The following is a 17,985-nucleotide window of genomic DNA, read 5'->3' on the forward strand; positions in this document are numbered from 1 at the left end:
TGGTATACTTAGAAAGGCTAGACCTCTAAACTTCAGGGTTTCCAAACACAGCAGGGAGTCCCAGGCTCTGCTGAAACAGAGTCCCTGCATTTCAAGAATATGTGTAGCTTTGACCATGGGACTCTCAGCAGTAACAAACGTGGGCTGAAGACCAGAGAGGCCGCTTCGAATACTACACATGATCTTGGGGTATAAAGGGGAGGAAATTGAGATTAAATTTTCCTGCCAGCCTGATGTAACAGGGGTTCAGAGTCAAGTTTAATTTGATTTAAGGAAAATTAAGAAACATGGTTTTTCTTATATATCCAAGTGTTTGGCTGCAATTCACACACTAGGAAGTACAGCGAAGAACAAAGCAAAAAGAGATGGAGAATATAATAATGGACAAGTTCACGGAGAAAAAGGTTACGGATCCCAATGTCGCTGAAGTCTTGCCACAGAGTGATGTGGCCAACCCAGTTTTATCAGGTGTGCAACTCCCTAGTTCTCTGTCTCCCTGTCAATTCTGATAGGGTTGGATGCTCCAGCTCATTCCTTTGGCCCCAACTGACCTGATGCAAGGGGTTGGCATTGCTACCAGGTCAGCTCAGAGTCTCCTGCTTTCCCAGAAAAGACAAGAGAATCCAGTGTAGTAAATCAGACAAGTAAGTTTCCTAATTTTTGTTTTGTTTCGCTTTTTTCTTAAGTTTCCTAATTTTCTAAGTCTTAGTTTCCCAATGTTTAAAGTGGAAGTTAGACCAATGGAGGCTAATATTTACAACTTGTAAAACCATACCAGTTGTCAAATTAGTGAAATTTTTCCACATCAGTAAAAAGCAACTGGTCCAAGCCTTTAGCTCACTCCCGGCCTCTCTGTGATGCAGCCTTCCCAGGACCCTACTCCACCACGGCTTAGTGGCTGTGTCCTACTAGTTAGTTGTTAAATATTTTGAACATCATTCTTGATAATAATTACCTTTTGAGACTGTCAAGAGGCTGATAACCTACAGGTCACATTTGGCAGTTTACTTTAAAAGTAAACATATTAACCCGCCTTGGGGAGGTCTTGTGATTCATGGCGACATCCTGTCCCTTAGTAAAGAATCTTATCATGAGTTCCTCAAATTGTTGACACACTGATTAATGCCTAACCCACTGACAGTGAAAAAGATGCTGTGTTATTTCTTAATTATAAAGTTTTGCTGATTGTCTTGCACATAGACATTTTAGCCTACATGTTCCAATCTGTAGCCAATGATTGTAACTTCTGTATTGCACCCTCCAGTGAAAAAGGATAACTTGTATGAGCCCTCTTCCTTTCCAAACTCTCCTACGAAAGCCTTCCAACTTGCAACAGACTCTGAAACACTCCCAATTTTGTCCATGTGTCTTCCTGGGTTGATCCTTGCATTTGGCTTCCAATAAACTTTTATCAAGTTTTGTCTCAACAGCTTTAATTTTGGCAACCCCCTTCTTAAAGTGGGTTCAGTTAAAGCAAGCTAATAACGCTTGATCCTTTCCTACTTTTCTCCCTCTCAGACATGGGTCCTTAAGCCATCTTGTTTTGGACCCAGAGCCAAATTATACTTCTATGCAGCCAGTATGGTATCTAGCCCTCATCTGGCTTTCAAAGATTTTTCCTTGATCACTCCAAGAAATTTTCTCTTCCCTGTTCAGCTTCATAAAACTAGCTGCTTCTATTCTTTTTTTTTTTTTTTAAATAACGGCTTTATCAAGATGTAATTCACATACCATAAAAGTCAGCCTTTTATTTAATTTTTTTTTTTTGAGACAGAGTCTCACTCTGTTGCCCAGGCTAGAGTGAGTGCCATGGCGTCAGCCTAGCTCACAGCAACCTCAAACTCCTGAGCTCAAGGGATCCTCCTGTCTCAGCCTCCCGAGTAGTTGGGACTACAGGCATGCACCACCATGCCCGGCTAATTTTTTCTATATATATTTTTAGCTGTCCCTATAATTTCTTTCTATTTTTAGTAGAGATGGGGTCTCGCTCTTGCTCAGGCTGGTCTCGAACTCCTGAGCTCAAACGATCCGCCCACCTCGGCCTCCCAGAGTGCTAGGATTACAGGCGTGAGCCACCGCGCCCGGCCAAAGTCAGCCTTTTAAAGTACACAATTTAATGGTTTTTAGTATATTCACAGAGCTGTGCAACTACCACCATTAACTCCAGAACATTTTCACCGCTCCAAAAGGAAACTCTGTATCCAGTAGTAGTCACTCTCTATTCCCATATGTATCCAAGCCCTGGCAACCACTAATCTTTCTCTTTTTTATAGGCTTGGCCTATTCTGGACATTTCATATAAATGGAATCATTCAATAAGTGTTCCTTTGTATCTGGCTTCTTTCACTTGACACAATGTTTTCCAAGTCCATCCATGTTGTGGCATGTATTTGTACTTCATTTTTATTGCCAAATAAGATTCCATTGATAGATCACATTTTGTTTATTGCTTCTGTTTTCAAGCAAAGCTAATTTAGTCTTTCTAAGATGGCATCTGGACCTTTTTATCTTTCTAAGAATTATAAGTCACTGACAGTAGATGATATTAAGAATGTATAGGTAACTACTAGGCTATTTAGAAAATAAGAAGAATGGAGTCCAACTATTAGACTGTGGAAATTCCTCCTAATCACCAAAAGGCTTGTCTCCCTCTTTCAAAGCATTATTCTGCTCAATAAGTTCCTGTTTTCAGTCTGAAAGATGTTGCAAACTTCAAGCTTATTTTTACAGGGCATGAGCTCTAGGCCATAGAGCCAATGCTATGATGTCTTCTTTCCTCCCAAGGGAATGGTTTTGTAGTCTGAGTGCCATATGATAATATTAAAAATACCTTACAGATTTTGTATACACATATGTTTTTGTAAATACACAGAATACCTTTAAAAGGATACATAAGAAACTAGTAAAAATGGTTGCCTACAGAAAAGGGAGTTGGGTGACAGGGATGGAAGGCTTACTTTTATAATAAATCTCTATCCTCTTGTAAATCATTAAAAACAAACAAAAATAATAATTACTTCAAAAATGCCAAACAATAGTAATCTTGGCTAGAAGTATGAGGCTCGTTTATTTGAAAGGGACATTTTGAGTTATTACATTGACCTTGGAAATCACACATATTTCCATTCCTCAAGCCTTTGCTTCTGCTGTTTCCTCAGCTTGGACTGTCCTTCTCTTTATCCTCCCCTGCCCCCCCCAAAATGTGACAATTTATGTAATTTTTCAATTTATGAAGTATTTTTACATACATGATCTAACTTTTGAGCAAAAAATACTCAGTAAGTATAAATATTTTTATCCTCATTTAATAAATAAGAAAACTGAGGTTGGAAAAGTATAGCAAGTTATCCCAGCTCACGATTATTAGGTTTCAAAGTTCTTTCTACTTTTGTTAAGCTATGAAATCCTAGTCATTTCATTAGGCAATTGGGCAATACCAGGGTGTTTACTAAAGTGTTGTTTACAATATCCACAAATTGTAAATAACTGTTAAAAAATAGAAAAAATATGGTATAGTCCCAGCTACTGAGGCGGGAGGATAACTTGAGCCCAGGAGTTCAAGTATAGCTTGGGCAATATAGTGAGACCCACCCCCCACTAAAAAACAAAACAGAAAAACAAATACTATGCAGCTACAAAAAATTATAATGTCGATCTATATTAATCATGGAAAAACATCCATGATGTTGTAGGAACTTCCCAGTTGGCCCAGTGAAAGTTTGCTGAAAAATCACTGACTAAGATGCAGATTAACAGGAGAAAAGTTACAAATTTATTTAATGTATACCTTCAGAATAAAAAGACTCAAAGATACAGGGGATATTGTCCAGTTTTATGCTTAGGTTCAACAAAGTATAGACATCGTGTAGAAATACAACTAGACAGAAAGGGTATGATCTAATGCTAATAGACTGAGTGGGGAAACCCAACAGTCTAACCCTGGGTGTTTAGATTCTTCTTGGCCTCTCTGTGTAGCAGTCCTTCCTTCTGGGTATGGGTCATGGCCCTCTCTGGAATGAGGGTCTTATGACCTGCAGTCAAACAAAATAGGTCAGATAATTTCTTTATAACCAGTTTTTACACAGAAAGGCAGAGGAAAAGTTAAAGTAACCTTTTTGGGTTTTATGGCTGGCTTTGGGGACAAGAGGTTCTGGTTTCTATCTATGATCTGGCTTGGGGAAGAGGAATTCTAGTTTCCATGGCTAGCCTGGGGGGGATTGGGACTGACAGGAGAGCAGGAGAAGGTCAGAGAAAAACTTTTGCTTCAGAGGCAGGTTCTGAGGCTTTCATTTGGGGGTGTTGTTTTCTGAGCCTCAACATTGTATAGAGGAAAAAAAGCAAGTTAAATACATATGTACAATTTGAACACATTTTTGTGGGGGGGGGAAGTGTGTTTGTATATTGTAGGAAGAAGTCTAGAAGAATATATACCAAAATGTTTTTTAAGAGCCATAATACTAAAAAATTTTATATATTAATGGATTAAATGCACATTAAATGCTTACTATGTGCTAAATACTAGGCTACATCTACTTTATATGTATTACTTCATTTAATCCTCACAACAACCAATTTGCCCAAAGCCTTGCTGCTCATAATGCAGCAGAACCCGACAGGTATTTTAGACTCCAGAGCTCATGATCTTAACCACTAGATCATCCTAAATCAAGTACAAAGATCAATTATTTTTTATTCATAAAAATCCATAAAGTGCTTTAAGAAAATTGAAACTTCTCATGCTCTATTATGTTTGTATTCCCATAAATTTGCATCGCTTATAGCACTTGGTTGGGTTCATTTACATATCTCTCCTATATCCTGTGCTCCCTGCAGGCCTGAAACCTAAGCTCACTCTCTATTAATATTTTTTTATATCTGCTAGTGCGGTGCTTTCTACACAGCAGGCGCTCATTACCTGTTAACTGAATGACTTTAACACATTAACTGCCATGTGAGGTGTATTTAACTCAGGCTAGTTTTGAGCCTGGGGCCTTGTGAAGCATATATAACTTACTGAATTGGCACGTCTCACAAAACAGTAAACAACAAAAAACAACAAATTTTTCATTAAATTAGAAACGATCGTTTTGTTTTAGCACGTTTTATTCTATTTTCTTAATAAAACATGGTGGCTCCAAGGAAAAAAAATTTTTTTCTAGTGTGGCAGTGTCTTAAGTTGGATTGGAGCGAGGCTGAATTGAGGATTAGCACTCACATAACATTAAGAATTTCTTTCCAAGAAACGTGCTCAGATCAACGCAAGGCCTTTGTCCCTTTCCCTGCCACACCATAGTGTCTTGCACCTTCTTTATCCCCTCTGCCTGGCCAGTCCTCTCCTCCCAGCTGGGCCGGGAACCCGGCAGAACGCTAGGTCGCAGGGCCTCCCTTGTAGGGGTCTCCCGCGTAACCGAGCGGGCTGCTGGGCCGACGCCAGGTGCCCCCTCGCCTCAGGCACGAAGCTGGGAGGTAGCCCGTGGCGGTCGCCCGCGGCCACCGTCCCGCCGGAGATCACCATCTCAAGTTCTGGCAGGCGTGGTTTGCGCGGCGAGGAGCGGAGCGGCAAAGCGAGCGGCTGCCCGTACTCAAGATGGCGGCTCCGGGCAGGCGTGGCTAGTGGCCCGGAGGCGCGGAGGAGGTGCGGGCCATGGCGGCAGCCGAGGAGCGGAGTCCAGAGGACAGAGAAGAGGAAGAAGAAGAGGTAGTAAGCGCTAGGCCAGAAGCTTGCACCGCGCTGGCGGTGATGGCCATGCCGGCTGCGTGTGGGGAAGGGAGGCTGGGAGCAGCCGGCGGGAAGGAGGCCCCGCAGCGCCTCACCGCCTTCTTGCCCCTGGGCCCGCGGGGCCGGGGAGCGTCCGACCTAAGCCGTAATTGCCACACCGCGGTTAGAATGGGGAAGTACGGGGAAGGTACCTCAGGTAATGTCCCCTGCTTCCTCTCGTTGCACACAGGGCCCAGTTTTCACAAAGGTGGGACCATTGCAATGGGGATTTTTGGCTTCTCTTGTTAATTGCCTCTTCTTGCCTCTACACGCTAATGCTAGCATGTTAACCCTTCTTTCTTCCTCCAGGAGCAGTTGGTTCTGGTGGAATTATCAGGAATTATTGATTCAGACTTTCTCTCAAAATGTGAAAATAAATGCAAGGTTTTGGTGAGTATTCTAGAATTGGGGGGGTTGTAGATTTTCTTAAATTTAAAACAAGAATGAATGGTGAAATACCCATACACAAAGACATATTATTTCACCTTACAAAGTAGTGAACTCTAAGAATCATCGCAGAAGTAAGTACAGGGGGTCTATGGGAGCAGATAGGAGAAAATGCACAACTTGGCTTGAGTGTCTGAATGTGGGGATGGAGAGAAAGTTTCGGAGGAGATAACATTTTGGTGTGGAACAATAAGATATATTGAAAAAATATTTTAGAAGGCAAGGGGGGAAAACAGAGTGAAGGGCAGACAATCAGGTATGTACACAGAGGTTAAACTGTGGAGGAGAGAGGAAGAAAGTTACCTACTAAGAAAAGACTTCAGAGACCTCATATTCTGCTGTTGACTTTAGCTGTGACAATTATCGTCTGTTTTGTCACTTTACTTTAAAATCGTTGATCTTCCCACTTGGGTATGAATTAAGTAGTCTTCAAGTTGTAGCTGCTGTGATTAGAGCACTTGTAGCTTACCTTGTACTTGCTAGGACAAGACCTTCTAGAAGGTCCCCAGTTTTGGAGATTTGTTTCCATGGTAGCAAGGTTACCTGTTGAAGGCTTTTTCTAATGATGATTTTTTTATGATCTTTTATTTTGTTGTAGGGAATTGACACTGAGAGGCCCATTCTACAAGTGGACAGCTATGTCTTTGCTGGGGAATATGAAGGTAGGAGGATGTCAGATAGATGAACTCCTTTTTTTATATGTCTGTTTTTCAGAGAAAGTAGCTCTTATTTCTCAACACCTTGCCTTCAAACTTTTTTCCGCAGATACTCTTGGGACTTGTGTTATATTTGAAGAAAATGTTGAACATGGTAAGTGATTGCTATGGTAGCCCAACTCTTTTACTGTGAACTATTTCAATCATACTTACATATAATGAATATTAGAGTGAAACATCTTATGTACCCATTGTCCAGCTGTATCAAATCCTACCATTTTGCCAAACTTGATTCTCATAGTTAAAAAACATTCCCCATACATTTGAATCATCTATATACCCCTTACCAAACTTATTCCCTTCTCTTTGTCTTCAGAGGTAATCACTCTCCTGATTGGGTGTTTATCTTTATTGTATCTGTTTTATATTAGTATGTATCCACAAACAATAAATAGCATTGTATTATATATTTTCAAACTTAACATAAATTATTGCATATTATACATATCATTCTTTTTTTTTTTTTTTTTTTTTGAGACAGAGTCTCACTCTGTTGCCCAGGCTAGAGTGAGTGCCGTGGCGTCAGCCTAGCTCACAGCAACCTCAAACTCCTGAGCTCAAGCGATCCTCCTGTCTCAGCCTCCCGAGTAGCTGGGACTACAGGCATGCACCACCATGCCCGGCTAATTTTTTCTATATATATTTTTAGCTGTCTATATAATTTCTTTCTATTTTTAGTAGAGATGGGGTCTCGCTCTTGCTCAGGCTGGTCTTGAACTCCTGAGCTCAAACGATCCGCCCACCTCGGCCTCCCAGAGTGCTAGGATTACAGGCGTGAGCCACCACGCCCGGCCCCATATCATTCTTTATCTTTTTTTTTTTTTTTTTTCTGAGACAGGGTCTCACTCTGTTGCCCGGGCTAGAGTGCCGTGGCATCGGCCTAGCTCACAGCAACCCCAAACTCCTGGACTCAAGCAATCCTCCTGCCTCAGCCTCCGGAGTAGCTGGGACTACAGGCATGCGCCACCATGCCTGGCTAATTTTTTCTATATGTTTTTAGCTGTCCATATAATTTCTTTCCATTTTTAGTAGAGATGGGGTCTCGCTCTTGCTGAGGCTGGTCTCCAACTCCTGAGCTCAAACGATCTGCCCCCCTCGGGTTTCCCAGAGTGCTGGGATTACAGGCATGAGCCACCGGCCCAGCCAGGTTGCTTCCATTTTCTTTTTTTTTTTTTTTTTTTTTCTTTTTTTTTTTTTGAGACAGAGTCTCACTCTGTTGCCCAGGCTAGAGTGAGTGCCGTGGCGTTAGCCTAGCTCACAGCAACCTCAAACTCCTGAGCTCAAGGGATCCTCCTGTCTCAGCCTCCCGAGTAGCTGGGACTACAGGCATGCACCACCATGCCCGGCTAATTTTTTTTCTATATATATTTTTAGCTGTCCATATAATTTCTTTGTATTTTTAGTAGAGATGGGGTCTCGCTCTTGCTCAGGCTGGTCTCGAACTCCTGAGCTCAAACGATCCGCCCACCTCGGCCTCCCAGAGTGCTAGGATTACAGGCGTGAGCCACCGCGCCCGGCCCCATTTTCTTTTTTTTGTTTGTTTTGTTTTCTTTATCTTTTTCTGCTCCGCCCCCACCCCGTTTCTTTTTTTTTTTTTTTGGTTTAAAGCTTTCCTTACAGTGCTATGATTGCTTCCATTTTCACTAATAATTGTTAAAAACTATTTATTGAATTCTTTCTATATGTCAGACACTATTTTAAATGCTACGTGTATTAACTCATTTAATCCTCACCACAACCCTATGAGGTAGATATCATTATTGTCTTCATTTTATAGTTGAAGACGCTGAAGCACAGAGAGGTAAATAACATTCCCAAAGTCATACAGGGAGTAAGTGGCAGAGCCAGCATTTGAACCCAAGTGCTCTGGCACAGAGCCCACATTCTTAATTCTGCTCACTACAAAAATTCTGCTATACATAATTCTTTTCTTTGTTTTCTTGTGCATATATGTAAAAATGTCTCTATGGTACGCACTTAGAAATAGATTGGTAATGGCTGAGTGCGGTGGATCATGCCTATAATTCCAGCACTTTGGGAGGCCGAGGCCAGAGGATCACTTGAGCCTAGGAGTTTGAGGTTGCAGTGAGCTATGATGACACCACTGCACTCCAGCCTGGGCAACAGAGCAAGACTCTCTCGGAAAAAGAAAAAAGAAATAGATTGGTGAGTGTGTCTGTCTTCAACTTTGCTATTAGGTTGAACCATATTAAATTGCCAATCTGGCTGAATATCAACAATTTCATATGATTCAACTTAACAGATATCACCATGTTGCTCTCTAAAGTGTAGTCCAGTTTACACTTACAGTAGCATAGCAGTGTTTGGAAGTTTTCAGTGCTTCACATCCTTGACTTAGAGCCCCATCCTCCCTCCTGCCTAGGCATAAAATTTTATAAAAACTGTAATTCCAGGCAGCAGGTTGGCAGCAGTTTTTTTTTTTTTTTTTCTCAGTCTTGTTTCATGATTGGGAACGTCCCCACGCCAGCCTCTGGCTTCAAGTAGTAAGTCTGACTTTGGTCCTTCATTTTGAGCGGTAAAATTTTAGACCCCAATACCCTGTCAGGTCAAATTTCTGACCCCAGTTTCCCACTTCAAGGCTGGAGCATGTTAGGCCTATGGCTTTAATCTCATAACTCTGTGTTTCTGTTCCCTGGAGATGTTTTTTGTTTTTGAACCCAGTCATGCCTTTAAATGTTTTATCTGTCATTTCTCTGTGCTTGGAGGAGGAGGGATGAGTTTTATCTTGAATTTACTATACTACCTTGACAGAAAGTAGTTTAGCCTAACTCCCTAAACTGGAATTATTGAGGCTTAACATCATTGTTTCTTTTTTTTGATACTAGTATCTCACTCTGTCCCCCAGGCTACAGTGCAGTGGCATCATAGCTCACTGTAGCCTTACACTCCTGGGCTCAAGTGATCCTCCTGCCTCAGCCTCCTGAGTAGCTGGGACTACAGGTGCACACCACCATGCCCAGCTAACTTTTTAAAATTTTTTGTAGAGTTGTGGTTTTGTTCATGTTCAGGCTGGCCTCAAACTCTTGGCCTCAAGCAATCTTCCCGCCTCGGCCTCCCAGAGTGCTAGGATTACAGGTGTGAGCTACCCCCCCCCCCCGGCCCCCATTGTTTCATTTGATGGCATCAAGCAGTATAATAATTGAGTTCATTTTATGTTCTAGGGGATACAGAAGGCAATAATAAAACAGTACTAAAATATAAATGCCATACAATGAAGAAGCTCAGTATGACAAGAACTCTTCTGACGGAAAAGAAGGAAGGAGAAGAAAACATAGGTTAGTTCACTTAATTCTCTTAAAATAGGTGGCTACTATTGGCTTTGACAATGGTACATTGCTGCCAGGATATTCCTTGTATTTTGTAGTAATAACTATATGTAATATGCTTAATATATTAAAATTCAATATACTCCATGAAAAGTACCAACCATAGATTTGAAAAATTCAGTTGAACTATAATATAGCCAAGGACATTGGGAACATATAAGAAATCTCTGTTTTGCGTTGGAAACAACTGTGGGGAGTCTGCCAAGAAGCTTGGTGTGATATCTAAGCTTAAGGGAATTCAGCAGTGCCCCTCACTCTTTCTCTAGCTCTCTCTTTAATAAAAATTTCCCTGTAAGTGGAATGGATGTGATTTGCAGTCCCCAACCCCCAGGCCATGGGTCCACAGCCTGCTAGGAAACGGGCCTCATAAGACTGCCTGAGCTCTGCCCATGCCCCACCCCCCCCATGACATCCTGCCCCCCACACCTGGTGCATAGAAAAATTGTCTTCCATGAAAACAGTCCCTGGTGCCAGAAAGGTTGGGGACCACTGGATATGATGATAGCAGTTCTGAATTCCCAAGGTATAACCCCAGGAGATCCCCTTGAAACTTTTGTCAGCTGCTGTATCCTCCTCCTCCAGGTGGCTCATAGCTCATAGCTGGAGGAACCCGTAGTCCTGAGTCTAGGGTTTTTTTTTTTTTTTTTTTTTTTTTTTTTTGGTGAGACAGGGTCTCTGTCGCCTGGGCTAGAGTGCAGTGGTGTCATCATACCTCACTACAATCTCACACTTCCTGGGCTCAAGTGATGCTCCTGCCTCAGCCTCCTGAGTACCTGGGACTATAGGCGTGTGCCATCATGTCTGGCTAATTTTTCTATTTTTTTGTAGAGATGGGGTCTCTCCATGTTGCTCAGGCTGGTCTTGAACTCCTGACCTCAAGCGATCCTCCTGCCTCGGCCTCCCAAAGTGCTTGGATTATAGGCTTGAGCTACCGTGGCTGGCCCTGAGTCTAGTTCTTCCTTGGCACCCATTTAGTCTTCCCCAGTTGCTGATCACACAGACGAGAGACTTTTAGACAAGTGCTTCTTGCATCTATAGTAGGCATATGTTTGTGGAGCTGAACAGATAGTCATGTGATGTTTTAAAAATTCATTGCTTAATGACATACTTCAAACTCAAGTAAATCAGACTCCAGTGATGAGTGTTCATGGCTTGATAGATTAATTATGTGTTAAGAAAGGAATAGCCACCAGCTTTTGCTTCTTGCCAGGCCCACTGCACTTGTGCAGCCTCCAGCCAAAGGCCATCTGAAGCGAGAGGTGGCTGGGCTGTCTTGGGTTCTGGCTATCTTGATGGCGGGGAGGGTTCGGTTTTTTTATCCCTAAGCACTTGTTTCCTTAGTGCTAGCCCTAGGAAGCTTCCCAGGTGTACAAAAACCTAAAGAGTGGCCCAGCTTCCTCTGCTTGCCTCCGTCCTGCCTCTTGTGGAGGTGAGGACATAGTAATACTAAAAGAAAGCAAGGGAGTGTGGGGAAATTGGCGTTGGGTATCTCTGCAGGGAGCTCACAGTCCAGATACTGTTCCTTTTCTTTCCTTTTTTTTTTTTTTTGGAAGAAGAAAAGAAAAGGTGTGGTCAGCCAGAGAGAGGTCTGGATAAAACTCTTTTAGGGAAACATCAACATTATAAGGCGGGCAGAGGAAGGGAAGCTACAGAGGGAACAGAAAAGGGATAAGGAACTATTAGGTGGGACAGTACAGGACTGGCAGTAGGGGCCCAGGCAGGAGGCCTGGCATCTCAGGGCATAGGACAACACAAGCATGCCCTGAATGTGGCAAATTGACCTTCTTTAAGGATCTTCAGCCAGCTCCTCCATGAAGAATGCCTTGCTCCTTTCTTTACCCTCTCAACTGAGCTTGTACGCTGATGATAGAATTGACTACAGTGTTGGAAAATGCTTCCTGCCTCTGTTGTCGAACTCTTTGAAAGTGCACAAAATCCTACTCATCTCAGCGTACTAAGCCCAGCCCAATAAAAGATGGAATTGCTGACCCAACATCTGGGGTGGGGAAGGAGGAATAAACATTTGAAAGTACATTGGATCATACAGAAATTATTTATACTCAAGCCAGGTATGGTGGCATGCACCTGTAGTCCCAGCTACTTGGGAGGCTGAAGTGAGAGGATCCCTTGAGCCTAGGCATTTGAGCTCAGCCTGGGCAGCTTGGCAAAACCCTATCTCGAAAAATAAAAAAAGAACTTATTTATACCAACTATATACAACTACATAATAAACCTTTATTCTCATTATGTCTGTCTCAAAACTATCCCCCTTTTTAGGCACCCTGTAAAAATTATACGGAGAAGGAGGTACTAAGTTCTAGAATGAAGTTGAAAGGCGGACATATATCATAGGCTTAGCTATCATTTAGATACTCTTACTAAAGGAAGTTTCAAATTCTCTCTCCTAGTCTTTATTAATCTGATAGATCTTTGGGAAGATTTCAGTGTTGCCTGCACTTTAGCCCAGGCAACAGAGCAAGACCCTGTGTCACAAAAAAACAAATAAGCAAACAACAAAAACAAAACCCAGCAACCAGCTATTCACGTCCATATGAGCTACTGTTATCTGTTGCTGCATAACAAGTTACCCCTAAACTTAATGGCTTAAAACAACAGCAAAAACAGTATCTTACACAGTTTCTGTGAATCAGGAATTTGGGAGCAGTTTAGCTAGGTGGTTCTAGCTCAGCATCTCTCATGAGTTTGCAGTCAATATGGTATCTGGACTGCAGTCATCTGAAGGCTTGACCCATGCTGGAAGATCAGATCGTAAGATGGCTTATTCACATGGCTGGTAAATTTGTGCTGGCTGTTGATGGGGGAGCCTCAGTGCCTTGCCATGTGGCCCTCCCCACAGGACTGTTTGAGTGTCCTTCTGACATGGTAGCTGGCTTCTTTCAGATAAAGTAATCCATGAGAATAAGGTAGAAGCCACAATATCTTATGAATTAGCCTTAGAAGTCACACTTTGTCATTTCTGCAATATCCTATTCAGATTAGGAGGGGACTACAGAAGTTCATGAGTATCAGGAAAGTGAAGATGTTTGGGGACCATCTTGGAGGCTGGCCATCAAACATGGCAATATGCTGGAGGCAGAACAAAATAGATAGGAGATGTGATCCTTACCTTCTAGGAACTTACATTTCAAAGTAAATCACATGGAAACAGACATGGATATGATTCAACATCCAATTCATTCTATTTTAAGTTCCTTTTTGTGTCAAGTACTATGCTAAATAACAGAGGAAAAGATGGCTTCAAAGTTTTGAACCTGGGTGACTACATGTTATTGCAGGAAAAAAATATGAAAGTCAATAAAGCTGAATTGGAAGGAAAAGGACTAGTACATTTTTGATAGAGGGAAACTTTATAGGAGTAACATATGAAAAGACATGGGATCAGCAGTGAGAAAGTTTCAACAAATAGCTGTAGAGGAGTTGCTTTATGGTGGGGAATAGGAGCAGGTGGAGCAAGTAAACAGGGTGAGGTAACTGATGGAACTTTGAAAAGAGGATTAAATAGCTTGGGCTTGCTATGGAATTTAATGAGGAGCCATTGAAAATACTTGACTGGGCCGGGCGCGGTGGCTCACGCCTGTAATCCTAGCACTCTGGGAGGCCGAGGTGGGCGGATCGTTTGAGCTCAAGAGTTCGAGACCAGCCTGAGCAAGAGCGAGACCCCATCTCTACTAAAAATAGAAAAATTATATGGACAGCTAAAAATATATATAGAAAAAATTAGCCGGGCATGGTGGTGCATGCCTGTAGTCCCAACTACTCGGGAGGCTGAGACAGGAGGATCCCTTGAGCTCAGGAGTTTGAGGTTGCTGTGAGCTAAGCTGACGCCACGGCACTCACTCTAGCCTGGGCAACAAAGTGAGACTCTGTCTCAAAAAAAAAAAAAAGAAAATACTTGACTGAAAAGTAATTAGGATAAAAGAAAAAAATGACTAGCAATATTGGAGCAATTCTTGATTATGGGAGTTCATTGAGAGATTGGGCTTTGACTATGAGTATAGAAAGGAATAAAAAATTTTTCAAGTTTTTTTTTGTTTTGTTTTTGAGAGCTGCTTATTTCACACTTGGATATACCAATGTAAAATGATATGAGAGTCCTGACTTGGAAGTTGATAGAGTAGTTGTTATCCATTATATTATGAAAATTGAATAGGTAAGGAGAAAATGATAGACAAGTGATATTTCCTTTAAGGCAAGAGATGGCAGTGAGAGCTCATATGATTTCTCAGAATGAGTTGAGAATTGAAATCTGGAAAAGGCATGGAATAATAATTGAAGTTGATTACTTTTAGTAATTTTGATGGCGGTACATACCAGAGAGGCATTTCAAGGTTTCCATGAAAGATGGAAATTACATGATTATTTATCAGTAGTTACAGGCACCATGTTCCTCGGTTTATGTTGGGGTTTTATTTTGACATGTGTTCACAGGATGAAAATTTAAATTAAAGAAAAAAACTTTTGGCTGGGTGTGGTGGCTCACACCTGTGATCCTAGCACTCTTGGAGGCTGACTCGGGAGGATTCCTTGAGCTTAGGAGTTTGAGACCAGCCTAAGCAAGAGCGAGACCCCATCTCTAGTAAAAATAGAAAAAATTAACAATGATCATTGGTTTAGATTGACAAAAAAGAAAAAATTATCTGGGTGTAGTGGCTTGCACCTGTGGTCCCAGCTATTTGGGAGGCTGAGGCCGGAGGATAGCTTGAGCCCAGGAGTTTGAGGTTGCAGTGAGCTATGATGATGCCACTGCACTCTACCTGGGGTGACAGAATGGGACGCTGTCTGGGGAAAAAAAAAAAAAAAGAAAGAAAAACATTTTTAACTAAAATTCATTTTTCATGTTTCTTTCTTGATCTCTCCTCCCTCCCCCAAATTAGGTGGGGTGGAATGGCTGCAAATCAAGGATAATGACTTCTCCTATAGACCCAACATGATCTGTAGCTTTCTACATGAAAATGAAGATGAAGAAGTGGTAGCTCCAGCCCCAGATAAACCTTTGCAGTTGGAAGAGCAAGACATTCACATGAAAGGCAGTTCAAACCTGAGTTATGAACAGGAGAAGCCACTGCACTTGGAAATAGAGGATTCTGGTCCTCTTATTGAAATCCCTTCTGAGACGGAAGGTTCTGTTTTTATGGAAACTCAAGATGTTGCCTTAGAAGTCAGTCCTAGATGAAATGTTTCTCATAATAACTAGTCATGAACTTTATAGAGTTTTTATATAAAATAATCGGCTGTGTAGCTTTCACTTCCCTATGTTCTTGTTTTTGTTGGATAAATACACATTTTCACTTATAGCACAATTTAATATACCAGAATCATTCAGGACCAGACATGAATTGAATTTTTTAAAATATGGCTTTAAATTTGAGGTTTTACTAAGATAAGTGTATACGTTTTCTATTGTAGCTGTTACAAATTGCCACAAACTCAGCAGTTTAAAACAACACAAACGTATTGTCATAGTTTTGTGGGTCAGAAGTCTGACATGGGTCTCACCTGGGCTAAAATCAAGGTGTTGGCAGGACTGTGTTCTTTCCTGGAAGCTCTAGAGGGGGCAAATTCATTTCCTCGCTTATTCAGTTGTTGGCAGAATTCAGTTCCTTGCAGTTGAAGGTTCCATTTCCTTGCTGTCTCAGCTGCCATTTCTAGCGTCTAAGGGCTGCCTGCATTCCATGGATCATGGTCACCTTCTCTTCAGAGCCAGCAATGGTAGGTCAAGTCCATCTCCCTTTTTTTTTTTTTTTGAGATAGGGTCTTGCTGTGTTGCTCTATTGTCCAGGCTACAGTGCCGTGGCGTCATTATAGCTCACTGCAACCTCAAACTCCCAGGATCACTCAAGTGATCCTCCTGCCTCAGCCTCAGTAGTTGGGGCTACAGGCATGTGCCACCATGTCCTGCTAATCCTTTCCCATTTTGAATCTTTCCTATTACTACTTTTGTCATTCATCTCTCTGACCTACCACTTCCACTTCCACTTTTAAAGGTCCATTTGATTACACTGGGCCCACTCAGATAATCTCCTCATTTTAAGATCTGCAACCTTAATTCTATCTGCAAAGTCTCTTTTGCCTTGTAACTTAACATACACAGGCATAAGACCAGGGATTAGGGTATGGAAATCTTTGGGGTATCATTTTTTAATCTACCAATATGAGTATTTTATCTAGGAGTAGAAAAAATTTTTGAAGTGCTTACGGATAAAGGTATAATTCCTAATATTCCAGCTCTAATTTCACTCCTTTCCCACTTGAGAAAGATAATTGGAATTCAACTGTAATGGTCATTTTATTATGGCAGTAACCTAATCTGTGCTGATAATTTGTATTTTTAAAGTAAATTCACAAACTTTTATACTTTGTTATACATTGAGCTGTATGAAATTGCCAATATTTGATTGTTTCTGATTATAAAAATCAGCAATTTCAGACAGTTTAACTTAGTAATATTAAAACACATCTCACATTAATTATATCTCACAATTGATGGAGATGTAACTTTTAACAGATTAGAGAACTAATGTTCTAGGATGAGGAATATTTTCTTCTTCAAAAGTTCTGTAACTTTTAGCTATTTAGTTGAAAAACAACTTATCTTGACAAAAAGCATTTTCAAATCATAAACACATATATCTTCCCAATTTTCATATGACTCTTTTTTTTTTTTTTTTTTTTTTAGTAAAAAGCTTATTTTTCTGGCCGGGCATGGTGGCTCACGCCTGTAATCCTAGTACTCTGGGAGGCTGACTTGGGAGGATTGCTTGAGCTCAGGAGTTCGAGACCAGCCTGAGCATGAGTGAGACCCCATCTCCTACCAAATATAAAAAAAAAATCAGCCAGGCATTGTGGCGGGCACCTGTAGTCCCAGCTACTCAGGAGGCTGAGGCAGAAAGATCACTTAGAGCCCAGTAGTTGAAGGTTGCAGTGAGCTACAATGACGCCACTGCACTCTACCCAGGGCGACAGAGGGAGACTTTGTCTCAACAAGAACAACAAAAAAACAAGGAAACTGAGCACCCCTCCTCACAACCCCACCCCTTCATATTAAAAAAAAAAAAAAAAAAAGGTTATTTTTCCCACCTTATATATGTATAGGACAGACTGCTAATTGCCTCATCCAGTATCTGTTCTCCCTTTTTTTTTTTTGCAACAGAATCCCAGGATTTATTCGGGTTAGCAATGTGCCTAGCTTTCCTTGCATATACATGTGGCCATATGACTAAGTTCTGGCTATTGACATGGAATTAGAAGTTGAGTGATGCTTCTAGGAAGTTTCCTTAAACTTGAAGGCTTAAAGGGAAGTGGATAGGCTCATCTTCTTCTTCCTGCTGGAACATGGATGTGGTAGCTAGAGCTCCAGCAGCGTTCCTGGACTTTAAAATAACCCTGGAAATAGAATCCATGAATGACAGTGTGACAAGAATGAAGACTGGGTGCCAATACTGTGAGATTGCCCTGGACTGCTATGAGTAAATGGTTAACCAAAACCCTTTCTCTTCTCTTTCTCCCTGGTGAAGTAACCCCGAGTTTCCCTTTCAGCAATATTTCTCTGGAAACCTACTAGGCAAGATAATAATGGAATGTCAGCTGTAATACTAGGCAGTATTGTTTATGATTAAAAATGACCCTGGGGTGCACACAGTGGCTCATGCCTGTGATCCTAGCACTGTGGGATGCTGAGGTGGGAGGATCATTTGAG

At 41.5% G+C, this 17,985-nt stretch overlaps 1 protein-coding gene across 1 annotated transcript; it reads left to right on the forward strand.

Annotated features, from left to right (window-relative positions):
- The first annotated feature begins 5,417 nt into the window (after positions 1–5,417).
- GTF3C6 (general transcription factor IIIC subunit 6) lies at positions 5,418–15,583 on the forward strand. Its single transcript, XM_069488297.1, has 6 exons — positions 5,418–5,698; positions 6,068–6,148; positions 6,804–6,867; positions 6,971–7,015; positions 10,104–10,217; positions 15,164–15,583. The coding sequence occupies exons 1-6, from the start codon at positions 5,645–5,647 to the stop codon at positions 15,460–15,462; spliced, it is 657 nt and encodes a 218-aa protein (XP_069344398.1). The 5' UTR covers positions 5,418–5,644; the 3' UTR covers positions 15,463–15,583.
- Positions 15,584–17,985: the final 2,402 nt, after the last annotated feature.

This window comes from Eulemur rufifrons, chromosome 15, assembly GCF_041146395.1.
Source record: "Eulemur rufifrons isolate Redbay chromosome 15, OSU_ERuf_1, whole genome shotgun sequence".
Taxonomy (NCBI): Eukaryota; Metazoa; Chordata; class Mammalia; order Primates; family Lemuridae; genus Eulemur; species Eulemur rufifrons.